The sequence below is a fragment of the Electrophorus electricus genome, chromosome 10 (genome assembly GCF_013358815.1).
Source record: "Electrophorus electricus isolate fEleEle1 chromosome 10, fEleEle1.pri, whole genome shotgun sequence".
In the NCBI taxonomy this organism is placed as follows: domain Eukaryota; kingdom Metazoa; phylum Chordata; class Actinopteri; order Gymnotiformes; family Gymnotidae; genus Electrophorus; species Electrophorus electricus.
This window is the reverse complement of record NC_049544.1, coordinates 20,094,084-20,120,414: the sequence shown is the minus strand read 5'-3', so window position 1 is coordinate 20,120,414 and position 26,331 is coordinate 20,094,084. Positions and strand designations below refer to the sequence as shown.

The 26,331-nt window shown below is 44.8% G+C and overlaps 2 protein-coding genes across 2 annotated transcripts in view; one reads left to right on the top strand and one right to left on the bottom strand.

Moving 5' to 3' along the window:
* Nucleotides 1-13,064, top strand: part of dnah5 (dynein, axonemal, heavy chain 5) — an 83,572-nt gene extending 70,508 nt beyond the window's left edge. The window contains 14 exon segments of the mRNA XM_035530755.1: nucleotides 732-846; nucleotides 1,123-1,313; nucleotides 2,242-2,363; nucleotides 2,771-2,920; nucleotides 3,447-3,692; nucleotides 4,901-5,120; nucleotides 5,931-6,136; nucleotides 6,521-6,724; nucleotides 9,197-9,388; nucleotides 9,390-9,413; nucleotides 10,155-10,367; nucleotides 11,022-11,174; nucleotides 12,175-12,406; nucleotides 12,817-13,064. Coding sequence (XP_035386648.1) covers nucleotides 732-846; nucleotides 1,123-1,313; nucleotides 2,242-2,363; nucleotides 2,771-2,920; nucleotides 3,447-3,692; nucleotides 4,901-5,120; nucleotides 5,931-6,136; nucleotides 6,521-6,724; nucleotides 9,197-9,388; nucleotides 9,390-9,413; nucleotides 10,155-10,367; nucleotides 11,022-11,174; nucleotides 12,175-12,406; nucleotides 12,817-12,968 — 2,420 coding nt within the window. The 3' untranslated portion in view covers nucleotides 12,969-13,064.
* A 1,141-nt stretch (nucleotides 13,065-14,205) lies between these two features.
* Nucleotides 14,206-26,331, bottom strand: part of adcy2a (adenylate cyclase 2a) — a 61,817-nt gene continuing 49,691 nt past the window's right edge. Inside the window, 20 exon segments of the mRNA XM_035530838.1 lie at nucleotides 14,206-14,609; nucleotides 15,459-15,583; nucleotides 16,409-16,523; nucleotides 17,088-17,195; nucleotides 17,402-17,548; nucleotides 17,813-17,971; nucleotides 19,692-19,776; nucleotides 20,620-20,804; nucleotides 21,200-21,319; nucleotides 22,049-22,186; nucleotides 23,359-23,443; nucleotides 23,783-23,880; nucleotides 24,037-24,106; nucleotides 24,221-24,301; nucleotides 24,421-24,464; nucleotides 24,719-24,895; nucleotides 25,175-25,307; nucleotides 25,424-25,582; nucleotides 26,010-26,053; nucleotides 26,055-26,138. Of these exon segments, the coding sequence (XP_035386731.1) occupies nucleotides 14,457-14,609; nucleotides 15,459-15,583; nucleotides 16,409-16,523; nucleotides 17,088-17,195; nucleotides 17,402-17,548; nucleotides 17,813-17,971; nucleotides 19,692-19,776; nucleotides 20,620-20,804; nucleotides 21,200-21,319; nucleotides 22,049-22,186; nucleotides 23,359-23,443; nucleotides 23,783-23,880; nucleotides 24,037-24,106; nucleotides 24,221-24,301; nucleotides 24,421-24,464; nucleotides 24,719-24,895; nucleotides 25,175-25,307; nucleotides 25,424-25,582; nucleotides 26,010-26,053; nucleotides 26,055-26,138 (2,310 nt within the window). The 3' untranslated portion in view covers nucleotides 14,206-14,456.

Sequence of the window (26,331 nt, the reverse complement as noted above, 5' to 3'; positions counted from 1 at the left end):
ATACCGCAGTCACACGTTTTCACAAGGCTACTTATCCCTCCAACATAACTTTTATCCACACTGTGTTTTGAAATGTTCCTTTTAAATCTGAGCAACTTAGTTGATAAAATCTTACCTTGCACATGTAGCCTACTGTGAATTCAGCGCCAGTGGGATCTGAATGAACTCTCCCCACTTAGGCGGCTGGCTGTCAGTCATGAGTGTTCATTAGCATATTAGGACCACACCCAGTTTCATGTGCAGAGCTCACATGGCTTTGATCAGCAGATTCAGCTGGTCTTATTTGTTTCTTTATTTTCCAGTTAAAACTTGCTAGCTAGTTGGTCAACATAACATTCAAGTTTTGCATCAGAAACACATGTCGTATTTTAAATATTAATAGTCAGTGTTCCCTGGGACTTTAAATCCAAAGCACTCAGCAATTTCCAACAAACACCAACAAACACCAACAAACCCAACTGTCAGCATTAGAATGACTGTGTTTGCTGAAGAACAAAGTATTGGTGAGTTTTAGAGGTGTTAAGGGATTGCCAAAGCAAAGGTGAAGCTAGCGCTGCACAGAGCTAACTGCCTGCATTCATCTTTCTTCTTTATCAGCACTGTTTTCACTTTCAGTTGTATTCCTGTAACAAAATCTGCCTCTCCTTGTAGTTCAACCCCGTTATGCATGTGAGAGCCTTCTTTTTTTTTCGTTCACCGACAAAGCTAGTAAGCTGTGTCATGCGTTGTAGTGGCTACCAGAGGCAGTATCCTGTACTTCCTGATCACGGAGATGAGCATGGTGAATGTGATGTATCAGACGTCCCTGCGGCAGTTCCTCGGCCTGTTCGACGTGTCCCTGGCCAGGTAACGCCGGCCACGACCATGTGGCATGTCGCCTGCCGTGCCAACGGTGTTTCACTCAAACTCGGGACAGGGACATCAGCACCAAGAATGGTCAAAGCAGTTCTGTATACGCACGAGCGTGTTCTGGTAGTGTTCCGGTGTAGTTTTTTTATTCATTTACAGGCTTATTTAAAGTAATTGCTCTTGGCAGTCGGTCACGTGGACATATGAGGCAGCAGGGCCAGCTTGTTAAGAGCGGCCCACCGTGCTAGCATTTGTGCTTCTCTGCTGGAACAGGTCTTCGAAGAATCCAATTACAAGTAAACGCATCAGCAACATCATCGAGTACATGACGCACGAGGTGCACCGGTGCACAGCGCGGGGCCTGTACGAAGAGCACAAGTTCCTGTTCACACTCCTGCTCGCGCTCAAGATTGACCTTCAGAGCGGCCGGGTCAAGCACGAGGAGTTCCTGACCCTCATTAAAGGTGGGAGGACTTCCGCCAAGCGCAGACGACCCTACCTTGGCTACCTTACGCACTCTCTCTCCTCCTCCTCTTCCTCCACACTCCGCTCGCTTTCTTCCGCGAGAGCTACAACAAGCGCTCCGCAGTGGGAACTCGGGCAACCCGCTTTCCATCACGCTGTTCGGCTCGCGTAATTACGTCTCTGCGTGGTTGCGGTTTTCAAATTGAGTTTTGTGACTCAGCGGAGGCGCAGCATCATCCTGAACCCCTCCCGTTTGTCAGCATATATGCATATGATACAGGAAACCACTGCACATGATGCATTAACACGCTGTGTGAACAGAGTAGTTCAGTATTTAGGGGAAACGCTATGGGCAGTGGAGGAGGGACTGCTCCAGTCTGGCAGCTGTACTTTAGAATGGCTGTCAAAGCTCTACAGGACAGCCAGTGCAGCACTGCGGTTGGTCTGCGCTGTAACTGCCAAGATACTTTGGAGATTTTTGTTTGTTTTAAATTAATTATTTACAATTATTCTTTTGATTAGTGATACTTTCTGGACAGTAGAAAGCTACAAAAAGAGAAATGTACGGTGTATGCCTGCTAAATTTTGATAGACTGCACCATAAGTATTACACGTTTGTGAGTGTAGTAAACATGAAACTTTAAGGGAAAAGTTAAGGTTTGGCGTATTTGAGACAATGGGGCTTTAGCAGACTAACTGAAGAATACAGGTGTAAGCTCCCTCAGAGCAAAATTATTAAACATTATACATTTTATATATATATATATATATATATATATATATATATATATATATATATATATATATATGACATATTTCATGTTTCCAGTGATTTGACACAAAATGTAAATTACATGCAAAACAATTTGGCCTTGCCATGTGGTTGCCGTAGCGATGAGGCAGCCTCAGAGCTGTGTGTCCGTACAGGAGGTGCTTCGCTGGACCTGAAAGCCTGCCCACCCAAAGTGGCAAAGTGGATTTTGGACATGACGTGGCTCAACCTGGTCGAGCTCAGCAAACTGTGGCAGTTCTCCAACATACTGGATCAGGTGTGTGTGCGTGTGTGTGTGTGTGTGTTCATGCAATGCACTCCCAGTGCGGGACACGTGTGCACAGTGCTGTCACGTTAATTGCCATGCTGTCATGTTACTGCTCTATGCAGTATAGTATGATACACACACTCACACACAGAGGAGACTGGATTTAACAGCCATTGTTAATTAAACAGATACAAAACAGTTTGGAAATAAGGCCAGAAAACATCCATCTGCACCTACACACACACGCACGCACACACACAAACACACACACACACACACATATAGTTTAGCTATTTTTACTATAAGCAGACACAGACAAGAACATTCTAAACTCCAACAGCACACCAACAAATGATTATATTCTGTCTGTGTGTGTTTGTGTTTGTGTGTGCATGCGTGTGTGTGTGTGAGAGCAGATTGCCCGCCATGAGAAGCAGTGGAAGAGCTGGTTTGATAAGGAGGCCCCAGAGGCAGAGGTGGTCCCAAACGCCTATGACCAGTCCCTGGACTGCTTCCGACGCCTGCTCCTTATCCGCTCCTGGTGCCCGGACAGAACCATCGCTCAGGTTTCACACGCTCACACACCCTCCTGCATCTGTGCAAGTAAAGAGGAATGATTGCGTTTGGCTTTTTCTTAATAACAGAAAGTGCTATAACTTGCTAACGATTTGAATAGACATACTCTATACCATCAAGAACATTTTAGAGCAGTGTGTGTGTGTATACCGAGCTGGGTCAGACTTACAGAACTCGTCACCACCACAGTGGCTCGTCGTCCATGGTCTGCACACCAGCAATTTTCGCAACCAATCAGGATGCAGTGTGCATAAATCCAAATTTTAAATCCTTCAGTTCATTGCATATAAACAGTTTTTGAACGCATGGAAACGACTCAGTACATACACTATAAGGGCGAGTTTCCAGGTTCAGGTTCCTGAGAGCGAAGTGAAGCATCTAGTCCAATATCTGTAGAACTGTAATGCATATTTTTGTTTTAACACTTAGTCAAAAGATGCTTTGACACTGTCACTGTAATATCCTCGGGCACTGCAGATACCAGTTTAGATATTTTCTTGTCTGATTCATTTCAAGGCACGTAAGTACATAAAGGACTCTATGGGAGAGAGATACACAGAGGGCGTGATTTTGGACCTTGAGAGGATGTGGGAGGAGTCAGACCCACGCACACCCCTCATCTGCTTCCTGTCCATGGGCTCGGACCCCACTGACTCCATCATTGCCCTGGGCAAGAGGCAGAAGATTGAGACGCGCTACGTCTCCATGGGCCAAGGACAGGAGGTGCATGCCCGCAAACTCCTGCAACACTCCATGGCGAACGTAAGCACATCCGTGGAGATGAGAGGAACCTGCGTGGATACACGCACATGCCCACGCACACATGCACATGCATGTGCACACACACCCACACACATACCCACATATGCACATTCTTACCGTGTATAACCTTTACATCTTTCACAGTGGATTAATAACTACTGATATGTCTAAATTTAAATTTGGTATATGGAGCATTAAACCAGGCACAAGTGAAGGGGACCGAGGAGAATTTTGGAAATTTCTCCCACACTAGTCCTTTGGGTGAAGCTGTCCCCATGAGCACTCTGGAAGGTTATGGGCTGTGTGGAGTGCACAGTTTAATTGTGCATTCTGATGTTCTGCAGTAGTGCACTTCAGCCAGGACTCTTGTGTTTAGTACCGTTATTCACAAGGGTTAAGTAGAATTACACTGGCACTCACTAGCCCACGTCCCCACCCAATTATCAAAACTAATTAATAAATTTCACTTGCTTGTTCCAAATTATTTGTACATTTGTATCCCAACTGTAAACAACACTGTATTGTAGTTATTATTATTGTTATTGTTGTTATTATTATTATTTTTATTTTATTATAGTACAATTCTTTTTTTGCATTTCACAAACTAAAATAGGTGGACCTTGTACTACTTTGTACACAGAATTCAAATCCGTTTTTAGAATTTTTATAGCACAAATGTTTTTTAAATTACAGGGAAATAAAGTACATTAATTATAGATTAATTATTCATTACACTTAAAATATGTACAAAACAGCGTAATTAGCTTTGGAAGAGCAATAGCCCAATCTAAAAAAAATGCTTTTTAAATTCATGTAAGAGCTTTGGACTTTGTGCTGTTTATTTTAAATGGCTCAATTACCCACAATGCACCAGTGATTTGGCACTGAAGGCAAAATGCATTTTGCTTTATGAATGTCGTTTTGCTATTTTAATCAGGCAGATTCTGATTGCTTTAATGCTTTAAATGAATCCATGCAGCACATGTGCAGGGGAGAGCAGGTTACGTCAGCGGTACAGGCCGGACTGTAGATCTAACGACGGCGGCTGTGAGAGTAGAATTGTTCCGGTTGTGGGCAGGAACAGTTTTGCCTGGTTCGTAGTATTGCTGGGCTTTGACGGTTTGAATGGGGATATTGTCAGTGTTTATTCATTCATGTTGTGTTCCATTCTGTCTCTACCACGCATACACGCACGCACGCACGCACAGGGCGGCTGGGCTCTGCTCCAGAACTGTCATCTGGGGCTGGACTTCTTGGACGAGCTGATGGACACCGTGACGGAGACGGACAGCGTCCACGAGAGCTTCCGCCTGTGGATGACCACCGAGGTGCACCGGCACTTCCCCATCGCGCTGCTGCAGATGGCCATCAAGTTCACCAATGAACCGCCGCAGGGCTTGAAGGCGGGCCTCAAGAGGACCTATAGCGGTGAGGGAAACGCCCCCCAGACCCGCCCCCCTGCTGTCCGCACAGGTCTCGTTGGCAGGCTCCCTTGGAAACTAGGGCTATACCAGTACAACAGTACAGCACTGTCGCTCGCCCATTCTGTTTATCTGTGGTAAAAGGCTGCAGTCACTCAGAGAGGGAAGAGTGGATTCTTCCAGCTAGAATTATAGCCGGCAGTGTAATTTGGGCAAAGCTTTATCCATTTTAGGCAGACTGGGTTATAGGCTGAGATTACAGTTATTTATTCGGCAGGCTAGCTGGTGGCGTTCGGGGACGGTGAACATGGAGTGTGTTTAATGCACTGCTAAGACGATGCACTTAATGCACTTCAGCTCAAAGGGACTCTCAATGGCCAGATGGAGAGTTGGTATCCACTCAGCTTGGATGCCATCAAGCTTCTATCTAGTCAGACAAGTCAATGAACCGAAATGTCGTTTTTTCCCCCCTGGCTCTCAATCAAGCACAAAAAATGGTCTCCCACCAATCACAGTGACTCTCTCTCTCTCTCTCTCTCTCTCTCTCTCCTTCTGTCTCTTTCTCCCTCTGTCACTCTTTCCTTCTGTCTCTCCTTATTCTTTGTTCTCTCTCTCTCACTCTCTCTCTCCCTCCATCCCTTTCTCTTATAATTTCTCTCTCCCTCTTTCTGTTTTGGCCTCTTTCTCTCCCTCTCCTTCTCTCCCAGCTAAGTGCCTTTTTATCCCCCTCAGATTCAAACGCCTTTTCGGCGGCGCACCAAGACAAACATGCACATGCAGTGACAGGTAACGTTCCTTCTCACCTCCCCCCCGGCAGCTATCAGCCAGGACCTGCTAGACGTGAGCAACATGGCTCAGTGGCGGCCGATGCTCTACGCCGTGGCCTTCCTTCACTCCACCGTGCAGGAGAGGCGCAAGTACGGCCCCCTGGGCTGGAACATCCCCTACGAGTTCAACCAGGCCGACTTCAACGCCGCCGTACAGTTCGTGCAGAACCACCTGGATGACATGGACATCAAACGAGTGAGCAGGGCTCCTGGGCAACACACTGGACTGGGAGCTGTAATGATTAAGCGTGGCGGCCGTACGCCAAGCAGAATTAGCCGTGTCATGTTGTGCTAATATACCACGTTGCATTGAAGGACCCACACTGACCCAGACGATGCTCAGTCCTGACATCTTTTGGCAATGCTTTTGGTAGGGATTGGAATACTGAGACAATATGAAATGGACAGAAGTATGTTTGTAATGTTACAGAAAAACTAAAGTTAAAGAAAAACTTTATACTGAATTGCTGGAAAGCAATATTGGGTGACACAACTGACACTATATGGCGTCCTTCCTCCTCGGTTCAGTCTCCTCCGCACAACTCCCAAACGTGCCAATTTCGACGTGTCTCGTGTCTAGGGCGTGTCCTGGAGCACCGTGCGCTACATGATCGGCGAGATCCAGTACGGCGGCCGCGTGACGGACGACTACGACAAGCGCCTGCTCAACACCTTCGCCAAGGTGTGGTTCGGCGAGGGCATGTTCGCGTCTGAATTCCACTTCTACAAGGGCTACGGCATCCCCCGCTGCGGCAACGTGGAGCAGTACCTGCAGCACATACAGGTGGGTGCCGCTGAACTTTGCCCCTTGCGGTTGGCCCGGGGTGCCTACTGACTTCGAGGAGGTTGAAGCAGCACACCCGAAAATGTTTGGAGGGTCGAGTCATGTTGTTGAGGAGGAGGGTTTATGCTAAATAGGGGTGTGCTCATGCTAAATGGTAATAGCTAGCATTTATTCATAAAGTAATAGAAGTTAATATCTGAGCTCTGTTTGCTGTTACAGCCCATTTGATCAAACACAACTGGGCCTTTGCAATGAAAACCCATATCTCGGCCATTTCCCCTTTTTTTGTAGTTATTGTAGTTTTTGATTTTGCACACCTTTTTCATTACAATTACTATGCGAAATATGCTTTATTTAGACCTTATTTCATTTATCTGGTCATTTAAAAGTAAAACTTGCAATAATAATTATATGATTCTTTTTATTTTGAAGAATGTGGAAAAACAGTAAATGGACATGTATGCTTTTTCATTGCAAGGGCTCAGTTATATTGCTGCATATTCCGATAAATAAACGGAAATGCTTAGATTTCCATTTCCATTTATGGTACTTAGCAGACGTTCTTATCTAGAGCAACTTACAAAAGTGCTTTGTCATTTACTCATATAATCTATCCTAGCCAATAGCGTAGGTTGGAGTCCAATATACCAATGAACTAGAATACTGTAGAAATACAGGGATCAATGCTGATACCTAGTAGTACAAAATACATATGGTTTATGTTAAACAATGATACGTATAATAGACAATAAGCGCTAGAGTTTGTTAGACATAAGTACTAGTGTAGTTATTCAATATAGGAGCAGGATCAGTGGTCATTTAATATTCCATGAATAGAAGGGTCTGCATTTGAAGACTGCAAGGGACACTGCTGTTTGGACAGCAAGCGGAGGTACGGATCGTGCTTTGACTATTGACCTCATGTACGGAGGGGCTGGTCCATTTTTGGCTTTGTAGGCAAGCACCAAGGTTTTGATTCTGATGCATGCAACTGCTCGAAGCCAATGAAGGGAGCGCAGCAGCAGAGTAGCATGTGTGAACTTCGGAAGACTGAAGACCAGTCGTGCTGCTGCATTCTGGACAAGTTGTAGAGGTTTGATGGCTCTTAGAGAAAGACCAGCAAGTAGCGAGTTGCAGTAGTCTAGCTTTGAGTTCAAAAGAGACTGCACAAGCACCTGGGTAGCTTCCTGCGAGAGAAAGGGTCGAATCCTTCGTATGTTACAAAGGAGAAATCTGCAAGACTGGGTTAGATTAGATTAGTTGAGAACGACAACTGTTATGCCCAGGCTACGGGCAGCTTCAGACAGTGATACCAGGGAGTTCTCGAAGGATACTGTGTGGTCATGGTAAAGGTTTGGAGTACCTGGGATGAACAGAATGTCGGTTTTACTGGGGTTGAGATGCTTCAGACTAAATGTAACTAAATTCAGACATTTAAATTGAAAGGTGGCAGTCCGGCAGGTTAAAGCCTCAGTGCGAAATCCCATCCTTACCACAAGGTTCTTTAAAGCGCCGGTATGTTGTCACGCACGATATAGTGCAGCTCAAGGAGTGTATGTGGTGCACTGGATGCAGTTGATTCACTGAGCCCAGGAGCATGGCGGGGGCTGGGATTAGGGGGAGGAGCTGTCCAGGGGGCCGCTTTGAAATTCACTTTGATCTCATTGTGATGGATGTCTTCAGCAGCGGCACAGAGCAGGCTGCCTCTTGTTGATGCAGCAACGAGCGTTCTCCCAGACATGGCCTGTTTCTGCGTGGCTGGCCCATCATTTAATCTGTCACACACGCTGGGCTTATCACCACGAGTGAGAAAGCTGTGTAACAAACACAGACATTCACACACACACACACACACACACACACACAAACACCGACACGCATGCATGCACATTTACACCCCATACCTAGACATGAGCGGGAACAAGCACATGCACACACATGCAAGCACATGCACGCACATGCATACACACATATGCATCACACACTGTGAAGTATTGTTTATTCGGTCCCAATGACCATTTGTGCCTAGATAAAAATTAGAGGATTTCAGGTGAACGAAACAAGAAAGAAGAGCCAAATTCTAGTGTGATTCCACTTAACTGTCTGTTGGATGCGATTAAGAGATGAGAGAAAATGTAAAACGTGGTGTGAGTTGCATCTTTCCACAGCTCACACCCTTTGAGGCACGTTTGCCATGTATCCCTGGAAGAATCAGAAAGTTCCAGAGATCCATTTATGCATTTAAAATTTAATCTCCATGAAGTTGTTTTAATTTTAAAAATGACCATACTCAAAAAATCAATGTTGATCCATAAACCCAAACTGAGACGATTCCTTAGGCTGCCCATATCTATTTAGCTCATTCATACCCTTCGGACCATACGCCATTAATACAGAAACGTTCCTTATTAGGATCCATAAAGTTAATGCCGCTGGATTGGATTTGCGGGTAATCCTCCCGTCACCCCGCAGGCGCTGCCGGCCTACGACACTCCGGAAGTGTTCGGCCTCCACCCGAATGCGGATATCACCTACCAGAGCAAGCTGGCCAAGGACGTCCTGGACACCATCCTCGGGATCCAGCCCAAGGACAGCTCAGGGGGCGCCGGGGAGACGCGGGAAGCCCTGGTGGCTCGTCTCGCTGACGACATGCTGGAGAAGTTGCCCCCCCGACTACGTGCCGTTTGAGGTAAGGGGGGGGGACCAAGTCACAACCCTGTTCGGTGCGTTGATGACCCCTGACCCCTCAGACCACTAGTCCCTTGCTGCTCAGGGTAGAGCATCTAGCTGCTGTCCATTTCTCCATTTTTTTTGTGCAGCTGCATGGAGTGTGTGGATAAAAATTTTTTGTACCTAACCACACACGCCTAGGAAACCAGCAGGAGGTCACTTGCAACGCTCGTCTTGTTTTTCCTCACCAATTAGCATGATTGTGGAGGAGAGCGGTCGCCAGGGCCACCGACCGCCTCCCGCCCCTCGTTACCGTGGTTGTGCCGATGGTGAATCACAGAATACCATTTTTTGCACAGTACAAGACAAGGTTCTGCAAACGCATGAAGCCTTCTTACACTATAATGCCAAAATTCCATCCGGAAATCAAATTCAGGCAGTTCGCCACTTTCAAACGTATTATCTCCATCCACTCAGTTAGCACTTTTATATCCGAATATGAACTGATTCATTCTGATGGTGTATTTATTTTGGTATGTGTGTAGCCCTCGAAACACAAGGCTAGAAGCTGCACTCAGCAAAACATGAGCTTTCACTACTTCCTGATTCGTGAAAACGTGTTGTTAATTATGTTGATTTCAGGAACGTCAGGTCGTTTTCTCACGTCCCGTTTATGCCTGAACTGCCGACGAGAACAAAAAGTACTAACGGTTTACTTGCAAACGGGCGTGTGTGTGCGTGCGTGCGTGTGTGTGTGTAGGTGAGAGAGAGGCTACTGAAAGCGGGAGTCCTGCAGCCAATGAGCATCTTCCTGAAGCAGGAGCTGGAGCGCATGCAGCGGGTGCTGGCCCTGGTGAGGAGCACCCTCACCGACCTGAAGCTGGCCATCGACGGCACCATCGTCATGAGCGAGAACCTGCGGGACGCGCTCCACTGCATGTACGACGCGCGCATCCCTGCCCGCTGGAAAAAGGTCAGAGGTCAACGTGCAGCACCTCCCTGTTCCTCCCTCCCCCGATCCAACCTTTTCCTTACGATCCAGTGAGGGGTTTTTTTTTTTCCGGTTGCGGATGCTAACGTGCTGATTTTTGAGTGCGGCTAACTTTGTGCTGACTTTAACCTCAAGTCCACCATTCTCCACATGACGTGAATCTGCAGACGGTACCAGCCAAAGCTTTCGGTACTGGAGTACACACAGAATGCCAAGCCAGAGAAAGTCTGAAGCTCTTTCTTAAATGTGCCCTTAACCATGACCAACTTCATCGGTGAGATCGAATTTGTTAATGAAGATGGAGAATGTGCTTTTTTGGGCCATTTTCTAAAGTGCACTAAGCTGTTCTCTTGACCTCTCCTTAAACATGCATTAGCAGTGTTCAGGCACTGTTTTAAATGAGGCGCTGGCAGTTCAAATCTAGTGCTGTTTACCCCAAAAACTGTCTCCTGAATGACAAATGTGTGTGTGGGTGTGTATATGTGTGTTTGTTTCAACTGGGTCTTTGTACTTGCCTTTGTGACTGTCTCTTTTCAGTGTCTATTTTGGCACTCCTTATTGCTGTTCCGCTTCAGTGACGTGCGTGCGTGCGTGTGTGTGTGTGTGTGTGTGTGTGTGTGTGTGTGCGTGTGGTAGGCCTCGTGGGCCTCCAGTACTCTGGGCTTCTGGTTCACTGAGCTCTTGGAGCGGAACCGGCAGTTTCAGGCATGGATCTTCGAGGGACGACCTAACTGCTTCTGGATGACGGGCTTCTTCAACCCACAAGGTTTCCTGACAGCCATGAGACAGGTGCCCCTCCCATCTCCACCCCAACACACACACACAGCTATCATCATCATACTCCAATATTGTTCTCATAATTGCTTGGTAGATCTGCACTGATATATTGTATGGATGATCACCTCCTCTTAATACAATTTGCAGCATTTGTATTGTACATCATATTAGAATATTCTTATTGAACGCTAAACCACACTTGGCAGCGATTTCGAACCCCGACGACAAAGCACGGTCAGTTTGTGTTTGAAGGGCTAGGTTTGCATTTTAGCCTCAGAAAGCATCCCGCTCAAAAAGAGGCCCCTGCAGGACGCGCACGGGCACTCATTTCCTAGCGCTAAACAGGTTAAAGGAACAAGACGTGTTTCATTAAATTTGGGCTCCGGGCCTTAATGCTGGGTCCTTGTCCGAATTTGGGGAAGGGAGCAGGAGTGTGAAGAACACACGGGGCTGCCCGTCAACCACATTTGCCCCACCCCCTTCAAGCTCCACCCCCCAGTGTTGCCAAATGCAAGGACTCTTGTGGTAGCAAGGCTGATTGTAACCAGGGAATCTATGCTTTAATGCTTCATGATGAAACCTCAGACCTCTACTTTATGGGCTTCCCCAAACAACAAAATCAATAAACTGTAATTAATAAAATATTAATATGTAGCCAGTTATATGTGGGTTAACAAGAATGTGTCAGTAATTATACTTAAATGCTTGATGTTATCAAGAAGGTGACCCCAGTGGCATTAAGCAAAAATTGTTCTGCTTATTAGGGCTTGTCTAATTTATTAGACACTAATCGGTTTCCCAAATTTCAATCCACAATCAGTTATTTTGATTTCGTTGTCATTCCTTAAAGGTTTTTCTACCCCCAAATTTTCCACCATTATCCAGTATGTCATTTATTAACAAGCATCTTACACATCTATCTAGCTTTTGCCAACCAACTCCCCTCATGACCTGTAACGGCGAGGTAGCGACACAGTGTTGGACTCACAGCGCTCGTTTCTCGGCCGTGCAGGAGATAACCCGAGCCACAAAGGGCTGGGCTCTGGACCGCATGGTCCTGTGTAGCGAGGTGACGAGGTGGATGAAGGACGATGTCGCCCACCCGCCCCAGGAGGGCGTGTACGTGTACGGCCTGTACCTGGAGGGCGCCGGCTGGGACCGGCGAAACTGTCGCCTCGTAGACTCCAAGCCCAAGGTCTTGTTCGAGCCGATGCCCGTACTCAGGCTGTACGCCGAGAACAACGGTGAGCTAACACGTGAAAGAACTACAATGGATGTAATATTCGTGCTTAGCAGAATAATAAACAGAATCAATAAGAGGCGTGCAAATATGCTAATATAGCGTGTTTTGGGGTGGAGTTAAGAGATGGGCGGGGCTTAGACAGCGACGCCTGACATTGCCGCCGTTGTTTTTCTCTTCAGCAGTATTACTTTTTCAGACTTTTTTAAGCAATTTTTATTAAATTGTTTGTTAGCATAAATGAAACATCGGATTATGAAGGGTTTGCATGTTGCTTTTAGCATGTTTAGTCCAAACAGAGCCTCAGAAAACGAAACCCGTTCCGTTTCTGCATGTTTCAGTGCGCGTTCAAAGCACGAGCCGAGCAGATAATGCGCGCGATAAGACCCCCACCGTCCCTCTTGTGTCTTTCAGGCGCGAAGGACTCGCGCGTGTACTCCTGCCCTATTTATAAGAAACCCGTGCGGACGGATCTGAACTGGATCGCGGCCGTGGACCTGAGGACGAATCACCCCCCCGAGTACTGGGTACTGCGCGGTGTCGCTCTCTTGTGCGATGCGAAATGAGAGGCTTTTTGTTAACTCTTGCTGCAAAATGATTTTGTACAGATCGCAAGCTTTCATAATTAGCTAAATAAAAACTCAAATAAATGCTTAAAAACAGGCGTGCGTCGTGGTATGTTTCTTTTGGCTGGTTTACTGCCAGGAAAGAATGCTTTATGCTTTAAAAAAAAAAAAAAAAAAAAAGCTCATGTAAAATCACAACTCAAAACTGTTCTGGTTAATAGTTAACAGGCGGAGAATAATGTGATTGGACAATAAGCAAAGGACAGACATTTTCAAATCCTTTCTTTCTCAACAGCAATATCGCTCAAGTACAATAAAACCAATGTTTTACAAATTTCTTTTCATCAAAAAATGTACTCAAATAAAATGGTCAGTTTGACCAAATTATCATTCTCGCTATGAACATGCATACGTTTAGAATTGGGCAATAGATAAATGTTTGTGAAACCTCTTGTGACAGTTAAATACCAAAGTTTTTGACCGAAATTATTTAAACGTTGGGTGATGTAAAGGCAGTCTGGGATTGCCCACGTCGTTCCCAACATTCTGTGACTGGTTAGAGCAATCATTTGCACATTGCAGCCTTCTGCATTGTCAGTATTGCACAGGCCAATAACTGATTAATTACACACAGCAAACATTTGATAGTCATCTGAACATCAAGTGACATGTACAGTAATCTGCTGTCTCTCCAGAAGCTTGTATATAGTCTCAATTAAAATAAACCTTGTAGAAAATTAGATGCCTGATGTACATTCTACTGCCAAAACAATCCTAATATCCAAGTTTTCTCTTTCTCCCTAAGGAATTATATCAATATACAGTGTATGATAAAGCTGTACTGTAATGCGGTCAGGCCGCAAACGTGTACATGCAGTCAAGGGGAGTTGAGTACTCAGATCAGCTAATAAGCTGCTAATAAGTAGCAGCATTTTAGGCCATAATGTTCTGTACTGAGCTGGACCTGCAAATCCAGGACAAACGCAGAATGGTTCACTGTCACAGTGGAGTGAGCTGAGGTGGGGGAAGGGATGTTAGTCGAAATGGTCACCCCCACTGGTGCAAGGGCACAGTTAGTAGTAATTCAGTCATTTTTATAAACGGGGGTCAACTCCGTTGCCCGCCAGTGAGTTACACAAAAAAAACAGGAAGACACAAGTACATATAAAGTTTAATGGTTATGTTTGTTTTTTGGGGGGTTTTGTTACAAAAAAGAAAGAAGAAAAGTGTGTGTGTGTGTGTGGGGGGGGGGGGGGGTTAACAATGGCATCAAAACATCAAAACACTTTTTTGTTGTATTTAGTTTTCTTACAAAATAATTGCTACCATACTTATACCTTGTGCACAAGCCCTGCATATAAGACACTGCAGAAATGGTACCACTTTAAATACATCCAAGATTTCGTGCATCTAAGGGAGTAGGGGTATTTACAAATGGTCTCTGGTATTCCTAGTTCTTAATCGCCGGCCACCGTGATGCCATGTGGCTCACGGCATCACGTTTCCTTGCGAAGGAGCCCTGGTCATCTCCGTGTGGACGAAGTAGGTCTGGAGCTCCCCTTTGCCCTTGACATTGATAATCCCCCTGCAGGAGCACGTGTAGCCCAGCGTCTGCAAGACACGGCTCGTCTCCTCCGTGACCTTTGCAAGTGACGGAAAAAATGTAAACAGGTTTTCAGATGCATGAATGAATGAGAGTGTTAACCAATATTACAGACCATAATATTAACATATGAAAGTTCTTTTGAAATTTAAGCTTGGGGCAATCTTTAACAGCTCTAACGTTTGTAAATAATTTCTTTAAAGACCCGAGGAACATTGCAGAATTGCAGATTTTTATGTATATCAGGATGAAAATGAAACTTGTCTTGGACACAAATGCAAGCTCCTGTTTTTAATATATTTGGAATTAACTCATCATTCTACAAGATAAAATCTTCTTGTCAGTGAGATGCCCTGATTCTGTAGACCATGTGATCTATAACACAGATTCTATTTGGGCCTAAATGTTATCGCTCCAAGACTATAATTACAGCCTATTGATCCACATGTACCAACATTACAACTGGAATTTCAGTAGGTCAGCAGAGCAGCACCAATGCCTTAGAGGAGGCATCATTTGACTAATGCTCTGTAGATAGCGTTTGATCGACTTGAAGCAGATGAGAAATCGGGAAGACAGTGGCCGCCGTTTTCTGACTGTTGAGAGTAAAGCTTATGTAAACTTTATCCAATACAAGAACCACCCATTTTACATCAGAATGAGAGAAATTCTATCAAAAATAAATTGGGTTTACTGTACTTTGGAATGGTACTCACAGAAGACAGTTTTAGTACATTCTGTATAGTATATTAGAAAAAAAACAACACTGATTTGAGTACCCTGGGGCTTTAACAAAATGCAAGTTAATTTATCCTTTCATTTATAGCCAATTTAACACACAGATTATTCAAAGGACTTTAGATATATAGGAGAGAGAGGGTGAGGACCTGGATTTTCCCGAGCACGCCGGTGCTGTCCATTCTACTGGCCACGTTCACTGTGTTCCCCCAGATGTCGTACTGAGGCTTCTGGGCTCCAATCACTCCAGCAATCACAGGCCCATGGTTAATACCTGTAAAGAACCATGAGTTATACCTGCACAGGTAAAGGGTGTGAGTAATATCTGCACAGGCACAGAGCTGTGTGTAATATCTACACAGGCACAGAGCTGTGATTAATACGCGCACGAGTCTTGTCTGGTGCGACATAAATGTAATATAATATTTCAACGCATGGGAGTAATGCATGGGAGTGCATACCAAAAGATAATGATGTATAGGGCCTTTAATAACCTTGAATCAAGGCATATGATCAGGTCTGTTTGGTGAAGCAAACATGTAGGCTACATTAGTTAAACGCTCAGTTAAAATGCAGCATGGTTTGCTCCAGTTATATTGGCCTTAATTAAGATGCATTACGCCCCTCATACAGTGAGAAACTAATTATTTTGCTGAATACACTAATTCACTGAAACCAGGGCAGCGTCGGTATGTGTTTGCTGTGGGCTTAAAATGAGGCTATTGGCTCAGACAGCAGTGAGACCCGTGCCTAGCAGAAAGGTACAGCCTGGCCAGGGACGGGGAGAAGCACAGCCAGATGTGGCTGTTCGGACCCACAGCCAGGAGAATGCCAATGCCAGTCAGAATGCCACATCTACTTGCCAGTAAACAGCCATGGAGAGATGAGCACACAGGATTGATACCAGAGCGAGGTTGAAATTTGATTTGTGTTCTGAGAAATGGCAGAACTCATATATGTTCGCTTCACATCAGCCGCTGTTAGTAACTGGCGCGGTCAGTGCGTGTTATTTTTACGGTGCTGTGGACTGTGTGCATGGCTATGTACCCACGTTTCTGGTAATGTATTACTTCTGTGGACTGCATATGTGGCTACGTACCGACTCGGAGCTTAAAGTCGTTGAAAGAATGCTTATTGATGACATCCAGTTTCCCCACCAGGGCAAATGCAAACTCCACCATGGTCCCAATGTGCATGTACTGTCTGTCATGCTCCTGAAATTAAAATGCAAAGAAATCACCCTGCAAACAGCAGAACACACATGTCTCTAAACAGCAGAATACACCACATCCAGCTAAAATGCAGAATACACAAGATTCCTCTAAATACCAGAACACACTAAATCCATATAAACACCAGATCTCTTTATACAACAGAATACACCTGGTCTCTCAAATATCAAAATACACCCTCCAAAAGGCATTAAACCAAGTCCCCAGTCTTTCAGCCAGTTGTGTATCATTTATAGGAAAGGATCTAGGATCAGGAGTCAAGCAAACATTTTAGAATAATTCTCTCTCTCTCTCTCTCTCTCTCTCTCTCGACATCTTCCCTGACATATTAGGATCAGCTCTGAGACACATTAGTAGTTTCTTATTTGCCACTATCTATTTATGCAGCATGGAGCATACCAAAAATTTGTCTGTCAATAACTTACAACAGAGAGGATTTAGGAGGCTCCGATGTACATAATTCTGATGGGTTAAGTATGATCTTAACTGTCCCTTATCTCATAGCTGACATTTCACATAATTCCGATAATCCGCTTTTGGGCGTACCTGGGTGTGTTCTGGCCCAGCTGTGGAGTTTAGCCCAGTGGCTGCCATGTATGTGCTTCCGATGGTTTTAATCTTCTCCACGCCACTGAACTTTGGCTTGGACAGTAACTGCAGCCAGGGGTCCGCCAGCATCCGACGCGATCATAAACACATCACGCGACAATTCAGAACCGCAGCCGCATCGCCGTGATGAGATCACGACGATCTAATATAGCAGTAATGTATTCCCGTCAGGCGGAAGTAAACGCAGGATAAGCATGCAAATTGTGTTGTTTAAATGTCAGGTGGGAAGGAGGAAAGGAATGCCTGGCCACCTCGTCGAAGTCGGCGATGATTTCATTCAGCAGTCTAAGACACTCCAGTCCCTCCTTGTTTACGTCGGACTCCGTGTAGAACTCCTTGAAGTCCGGGATAGAGGCAAACATCACACAGACCAGCTCGTACGACTGGTGATACAGATCCTGTCAGACACGGGAGAGTGGAGTGAGTCTCTGCAAACTGAGCGGAAACTGAGTGGCATTGACAGGCAATCACAAAAAGGATGAAACTCAAATTCTTCCCTGGGGAAATGGAGATTTCTCCAGAACTGCACACTGAGCCATGTTCAAGCCGTAAACCCTGTCGAACCAAACTGTACCCTTGCGGACGGTTCTCCTGTGGTGGTGGCACTTGTCCGAATTTATTGAGGATCAGGAGCTGCAGTGAAACTGCTCCTCAATATCTACCTCATTCTTCCAGTTCCTGGCGAGGAAGTGCTCGGCTACGTGGGCGGGAAGGACGTTCTCCAGCAGGACGCGGTTCAGGTTCTCCATGGTCTCAATCTCCTCGCACTCCTTCTTGAACTTGTTCTTCCAGAGGAAGTCCAACCTACAGTAATATTCAGTCTGTTACAGGAGGACACAGAGGCAAATAGAGTGGAGGTCACTGTGCTCCGTTGTCACTGACAACACAACAGCAAATTCCAGAGAGAAAGGAACTGCTCAGGTGGTCTCCTGGCAGATCACAAGGTCTCTGATTCTCACCATAGCACGCAAGCAGTAGAACAGCCGAGCGATTATTACTCCAGTTCATTATGGGGGAAAAAAAGTGTGCAATTTGCATTGCATGTACAACAGACCCTTAACTTTGGCCAGCTTATGTCATAAAAGTTGGGGAAAATCTATTTCATGGGGTAGTTTGATTTCCTACAAATGAGTTTACAAGCAAATTTGCACTAATGAGACGAATGCTAAAAACAGGTGGCTGTAAGTAAAATCGACTCTCGGTCTGACGTAGCCGCTCTCTGTCTGCCATGGTCCATGTGCAGCCAATAAAGTCCAAATCGCAGGAGAATAAATCAAATCAACTCCGAAATGTCATGGGCGCGTGGTGTCAGTAGAGACACCCTGAGGAGAAAGGAACGGAAGAGCGATCGCCAGGGCAACCAGGCGTTATCGCCTTGCCGCGCCTGTCTCCTCGTGTGCTTGGAGCCTACGAGTGCTACGCTGATGTCTGTCATCTATCCTGGGGCTGTAACTGCCAACCCCTTTCCTTGTTGTTTGCATAAAACAGAGAACAGTGTGGGTTTTTTTGGGGGGGGTGGTGGTTGCTGGGTATTAAAAGATCAGATTAGTTGCAATTATGTTGCATTACATTATACGTTAGGTTTACTTTTGATACACAAAAAGAGTTTCCTAATTGAACTGTACTTGAGATTTCTTATGCTTACAACTTAGATAAAGCATACCGTGCTGTTTTAGCTCTGTACTCTAGGGCACTAGATGTGAAGTCAAATGACAATATAGTGTAGACTGTCACACCCATATCTGCTGGAATAGACTGTACAGCCCTTTTCTATACAGTCCTCTTGAACCAGCAACCTTCTCGTCAGAAGACCATTATAAGTACCTTAACCACTGAGCCACGTCAACTACGTTTCATATGCATGTGTAGTCTGTTGCTGACAAACAAATCAACTGTTTGTTACACTCTTAAAAAGAAAAAGGACACTGGTGATTTTAAAAGCAATGTTTCTGGAACACAAAAAAGACCACAACAAAAAAAGCTGGGCAGATTAAGAACGCTAGCCAGGCATAAATATGTCAAAGACATCCATGAACACATTCACAATTCATATTTCAATAAAATTCTCTATGTGATTAATAAGGTCTGAAACAAAAACCAGCTGCACTGGCAGCAGTGATTGGCTGAAGGTGGGTCACGTATGGGGAAGACGCCCGTAGGGGGAAGGACGCAATCATACCCAGCGTTCCGGAATGGTTCTTAGCCCTATTTTCACGTGACCCCAAAAACTCCCTGCTATACATCATTATGAAGATGTGCGGTTAAGGGGAAATGAGTCTCCCAGTAGCATGTGAATGTGGAACAATGTAATAAGCCCCCCCTGTTCAAAGCAGAGACCGCTCCCTGCGTAGCCCTGATGGATGGTGGTGCATCTTCCTGCAACACCAACAGCCCTGCTTCTGTGGTTATGCACGAGGGTCTCATTCTGTGTTCTGGCCCCCGGGTCGGTTTTACACAGGGGGACAGCGTGGCTGGATCGGCCCCCTCCGTGATCGGAGTCTCCCCTGGCCGAGACCTTTGTGGATACGGGTTCAGACTCACCTGCCTGGCCAGAACAAGCAGGGTGACGAAGAAGATGAAGAGAGACACTGAACCCATTGTCTTCAAGTCCTTCAGAACTCCCGGCCTTGATGTAGAAGAGAAGCAGAGAAAGGAGGGAGAAAGAGGAAGAGAGGGAGGGATACGTGTGTGAGAAGTACTGATATCCTGTTATGAATCACGCCATTTTGGGCTCTAGAGAAATCAGTGGCCCATATACTTTCCAGCTGTCCATTAATAAAGAATGCCACTGTTGTTTAATGGAAATGTATTACAGCTTGATGCCATCACAGATATACAAAAAGAGCAAAAATTTCAGCTACTTTTGGACTGTTGAGTGTATCTGGAGCACAGCTGTGCTCTTAAAAGACAAGAAACCAAATTTGGCTTTAGGTCACCTTAAGTAAAATAGGCCTCTTTTCAGTGGTGTTGACAGTAAAAACTCATTATGAGGGCTGGATGGCATACATTCCTCACTGAAAGTAAAGGATGGTCAGGACTGGCAAGCACCCAGTAAAATCACAGGCCAGCTGGGCAGAGCCTTGCTGAACTAATGAGCATAACCAACCCTCATTCTAAGCTCTAGACTCTCAGTAGTGCTGTGTTCTACATTCTGCCTGATCTGATAAAGGAAAAAACCTTATCCTCGCTGGAAACACTTTCATACCATACACCTCCACTGTATTCCAACAAATTCACAGTAATTGCACAGATTTGCTACAAATAAGCCTACAAGAATTACTGCAGTACCAAACGTAACGGTTTACTTTTTTGAATCGGTACAAATTTCTGTAATTTTGCTCGAGTGTCATTCTTTCATCCGGAGAGGACTCCAGAATGGCATGCTACTACTTCCTGCGCACTTCAGCGATTAGCATATGAGTGTGTCAATTAGCATAAGGCCCAGCGTGGCACGCTATCGTGGACTCGCCTGTCCAAGGCCTGGGTTTTGTAGAGGAACTTGCTGTACTCATCCAGCAGTGGGGCGTGGGTCTGGAGGATGATGACATTGTAGGCCACCACAGCCGCCAGCATGGTGAGCATCTTCAGCTCGTAGTTGATCCTCAGAAACACCGAGCAGGAAATGAGGCCCAGGATGCAGCTGTAGATGAAATACTGACACGACAGCAGCACGAGGGTCACGGCACCGGGCAACATTCTCACCTCCGACATGTAGATCACACTGGCAACAATGACGGTGATGATGATGAAGATGATGATGATGATGATGATGATGATGATGATGATGACAGCAGTTTATTATTCCGATTATGCTAACCTTTCTCAGCTTTTAGGAAAAATCCAGAATGCATTTGAAATGATATTTTCCTGGCCAGGAAAGGGAATCAAATTTTATACAGTAGCACCCTACATCCCTGAGATAAATCTTCAGAAAAATAAATTCAGTGGTAAAGCTGTCCAGGGAGTGATGAGTCTCCAGAGGGCCTGATGAATGAGATCTGGGGAGATGAATGCAACAACTATGAAGTTATTCTGTTCAGCATACTCACAGGGAGATAGAAGTTGTTCTTCTCCAGGAAAGCAGATGGATGTCCATCAGGCTGAAAGAGTGTTTCATTGGATGCATTATAAAGGGGGACCGGAGGTGTCAGGTCGTCCTCCAGAAAGAACTGGAGAGAAAAAGGAGAAGAAACAATGCGTCTATATCAAGGGGACATTTCGCATGCAGTTCTGAACAAGGCATGGCAATTGCAAGCATTGTTTCAAATAAATGTCAAAGCAGTCAACCCTCCTTTTTTAGTGTGCGCCACGTCAAACCGTGCCAGGGGGCACTATGTCTTTTTTGCCTCTTTTGAACAAACTATCTTCATATATAATTCACTTTATCTAAGGAATAACCTTTAAGGATTGCAACTGCGGCTGGGAAGCAACATCTGCTAAGTCTGTCTATCACTTAATTTGTTTCAGCTAAAGAAATAAACAGGAGACACGTCAACCAATTCAAACCACCAATCCAAAACCGCAGCACGTGGCTTTCCCTGGCCTTAAGTACATCCCTGCACATCTTGCTGGATTTTAATGTTAATCTAGCGGCACAGCACGGATTTGCCCGGAAGGGGCATGCCGCTTTAAGAGAGGCCACAGGAAACTCATTTCCAAGGCATGTTTACAAACAATGGCGCGCACGCCCACGGGGATGGTTACAGCCAATGGCAAGTTCCAGATGGACCGACCAATGGCCAAGCCAGGTGGATCAAAAAAACGGACTTCTACGTTTTCCTCTCACTTTAACATGGAGGAGAAGGGCAGGGTTGGCATTTTCACACACTCCTCCGGTGATCTTAGGAGGTACTAAGCCAGCGTGTCCCTCCCCTCAGTCACTAACACGTGGGACACACCATGTTGAAGACAGCCATGACTAGGATGAGGGTGGTGGTTGCCATGGTGAGGGTGAGGCGGGGCCAAGGCTCGTTGGAGATGATGCTGGAGGAGCGCAGGACCCAGCGCCATGGCGCCGAGGCGGTCTTACTGCAGTGCTGAAAAAGAGAGACGGGCAGATTGGAGGCAGGTGTTATATTTTCATTGTCATAAATCTAACTCATTTAGCATATCAACAAACGCCGTGCTTCATAATTAACGCAAGAGGCACAAAGACCTCGGAGAACAAGGAAAAACAAAGAAACAATATGAACACGGAGAAACAAGGAACATGAGGCACACTGGCAGGAAGTCTCTGCAATTATTATCTGTTTGCTGGTTGCTCCTCAAAATATTGCAATTTTTGTCATGCATAACAATAATAAATCATTTCGAAAATAATGTGTTTATGAGACGAGGAGTTTTAGTAATTCACCTGCATCCACAGTTTACATATTATTATTTATATTATTTTCATATATTTTTGTAGATATTCAAGCTGGATGACACTCCATTGCTAATTTTTGGCCTGTTGATTACTTAAAGGACTGCTCTTGGAGACTAATAAGTGGCAGCCATTTAAAAGCCCTAGTACATTTAAAAGTTAAACATATTTTTAATAATTTCCTAATGAATCTTACTACATTGTTTGATGAGAATTACTCAAACAAGTCTTGTATTTAATTTGCACATTTTAGAAGCATTGATTGACACACGTGGAAGCCATACCAGGTACAAATGTCAATGTTTTTGTTTACTAAGTTTCAGTGTCTTGTAACCAGACTGATAGCAAATTTGTGTGTATTGTGCAAGTCACTGGACTAGTTTGAAAAGTTAATGTTTTAATCAATAAGATACAGAAACAAAGCAGTAAGATTTAAGAAATTACTTATATTAGCAAAATATTTTAAGCTTCACTGATTTGCATAAAAACAGGACAGTTGTTTGTAAATACGTTCATCCATTTGAAGACGTTTTAGAATTAATAACATTTTTTTACAAGAATCACCACTTTAGCGCTCTACTTGAGCAAATAAAGCAAATAAAGATCCATCCCAGGCTGGGATTAAGCCAAACTCTGAGTCTATGACTTCACTGAGGGAAAGACACTGGACAAAAGTAATGTGCATCATCCCCTTCAGGCTGATTGGCCTTACCCTTCGCACCTGAGCAGTGGGAGGCACTACTACCTACTGAACAAATTTCATGTCTCTAGTCTCTAGAAGAAGAATAAAAACAATAATTTCAAGGGACCCTCTGTTGATCGTAACCTATAAAGTGTACCACTCACCAAGAAATGGCCGACGAAGCATATGAGGAGGATGATGGAGAGTACGAGGAAGGCCAGTCCGTACGAGATGCCCAGGACAGCAGTCCTACAACACGCAGCGCAGAGAGAGTGCTCAGTAAGCATGAGCAATTTGTTCGGACTTGAACTCCAGTTAGTAGTTGTGGATGCCTGAGAAGCTTACAAGAAGGTAGCATTATTGAAGACTGTTCATGTAACGGAAAACACTAATTACCGAGGTAAAAGCATTAAACCCTGAACTTGGGAGATAATGGCACTGCATGCCACATTATATGATATAGTATTGACGTGTGCCATTCAGGAGTAATAAGCCCAAAATGACTTGCTGCCTTTCATGCTTTCAGCCTCTCATTTTTGTAAGATTTTTTTTCCCCATGCACTGTTCTGAGTATGAGAGTAAACTCACTTTGGCAGGACTAGAATTTGCACCACGAAAATGCAGACAAAGATTAAACAGGCACAGGTAATGTAGTACTTGAAAGCAGGTAAGGTTGTTGCTCGGTACTAGGAAAAGAGAACACAGTATACAGTATATAATATTATATATTTCAAACTCTGATATTCAAGTATTACCATAGCATGTCATTTGTATAAACATTTTTACACGAGGTGACTTTTTGACAAAAAAATAACAAACCTGTTATTTTAAACCTGGCTTACCTCCTTCTCTAATGCTTTATTGTGGAAAAACAGGGATATTCTCTGAATGTCCTCAGATTTGAGCCACTGTCTGAAAGACAGAGCAAAGGAAGCGTTATCGCGTCTGAGGAGATGGCATTCGGGGGATGACAGTCCACACGTTCAACACGGAATCGTCAGAACTGCCATGGGGACACGGCCGTACTTTTGAGAATTGATGCCATCAAACGTTCGGATCATCCTTTCATTTAGCTCTTCCTCAAAACGCTTCTTCTGAGATTTTGTTCTGTGAATCAAATGCAAAGTAGGTAGGAGATTACTTTTTTTTCATGCATTAAGCATGGTGACATTTAATGGAGCCTAAACGAGAATAACTGAAAAGTGTTTGAAAGGAACACGATGTACCTTTCTGAGCGTCTCTGAAAGTGATACTGACCCAACGGCACGTCCTGTGAAAATGGATTTCAGAGGCAGGCAACCCTTCAATATGTAATTGCAACTAAACCGAACCGTGAGTAAATAAATATGACTTAAGACATCCATTTACCCACAGTTTACCTATCAGCGCTTACCAACTAAAATAAATAATTGATTCAGATCTGATCAGCACCCAGAGGCTTAGCTGGTTAATTGGTTAATTGGTTAAGTGGTTTAGTGTCGCGCATCCTGAAAGGTGACAGACTGCCACAGGCACGGGACTCACTGCGGTGTTGATCTTCCCGTTCTCGTTAGTCATGCTGTCCCGGTGGTGCAGGTTGGCGAATGGCTTGGCGGCCCCCCAGGACTCCAGGTACCGCGTCATCCTGACAGACGCTCTCATCTTGGCCCCGTCCAGGGCGTGGCGTGGGCGGTAGTGGTGCTGGGGACTCCTCCTCTCCACCTGTCCATGCAGAGTAACGACAGGCCAGGGAATTAAAAACAAAACAAAAAAAGGTGACATATGCCAAATCCACTAATGTGAACTGATTGTTTATTGTTTACTGATGTTCATTTCAGAAAAGAACAAAGTGTATGATTGTCAATAAAGACTTCACTTCTGCTTTGGTCCCACTTGGCAACTAGAGTCAAATGCTCATGAATTAGCTTAGGTGCACTGCAGGTTAGATTTCCCTGACTTTTTCTAAAAGGGAAAGAAAAGTGGTTTAAACATCTTCCTTACCTTTGGGTTGATCACTAGGTAGGTAAGGACCCCGTGCTCTTTCAAATAGGGGTCACGTTCCTGACCGTAGCCGTCCTCTACTTTATAAGCCCCATTCAGGTGCTCCAGAGTCACAGAAGTAATGTGAACACGTCTGTTCATGAACAGGACAAAGAAAAAACTTTGAATCAAATATTATTAATGGGTGGAGTTAAGCTTTCCCGACTGTACATAAAGGGGAAAAAAGAATGCAAGAAAAAGCAGTCATACCCCGGCACACCTCCAGCCTCCATGTGATTTGCTAGTGTCACATCATGTGACCAGACATCATATTGCCATTTCTGGAGGCCAATGACACCACAGAGAACGTTTCCAGAGTGGACCCCGACGCGCATGTTAATGTCCACGCAAGTGGCGTCCCGCACTTTCCTACAGGACAAAAACAAAAAAACAAAAACACAGTCATTATAAAAGCATCTGATGCAAGAATATATACATGCAATGTATTTCAGTGCTTATGAAATCATATGCAAAACTGGCCTCTGTATGCATTTGTGACCTTTTGAAGTTAATTTCGGTTTTTGGATTTTTTCTTTTTTTTTCAGAACCAAATGTGTGTAGCAAAGCAATTAAAGCTGATCTTTGTGCCTGGACTTTACACTTGTTATTTCTCATGAGGTGCACTCACACACATTAACACTGACACACTCACACTTACACTAAAACACTAACACTAACACACTAACCTGACACTACCACCCTGATACTAAGACACTACCTCTGACACTATCCCACTAACACACACACACACACCCAGACAAGACACACTCACACTAACACTGCAGAATGGACTTACTTGATGGCTTCGCACATCTCCAGACCCATTTTTACGCAGTTTTTTTGCATGGTTTGGCAATGACTCGGGGAGCCCGGACACGCAGTAATAACAGTCGCCGAGAATTTTAATTCTCATACATTCGTTTTCCTAATGAAACAGGACACCTGGCATCAGATCTCAACATGGTCTTTCAGCAGGAACGGTTCAGGTACCACATGGCATGCATGACTCATTCTGCAAAAGGTTTCTGGAGTGGACATTTGTGTAAGCTCTCTGGGTCTGACACTGAGTGATACGGTATGGCTCATTCTACGGTGATAAGATTATCGCTGCTGCTGGT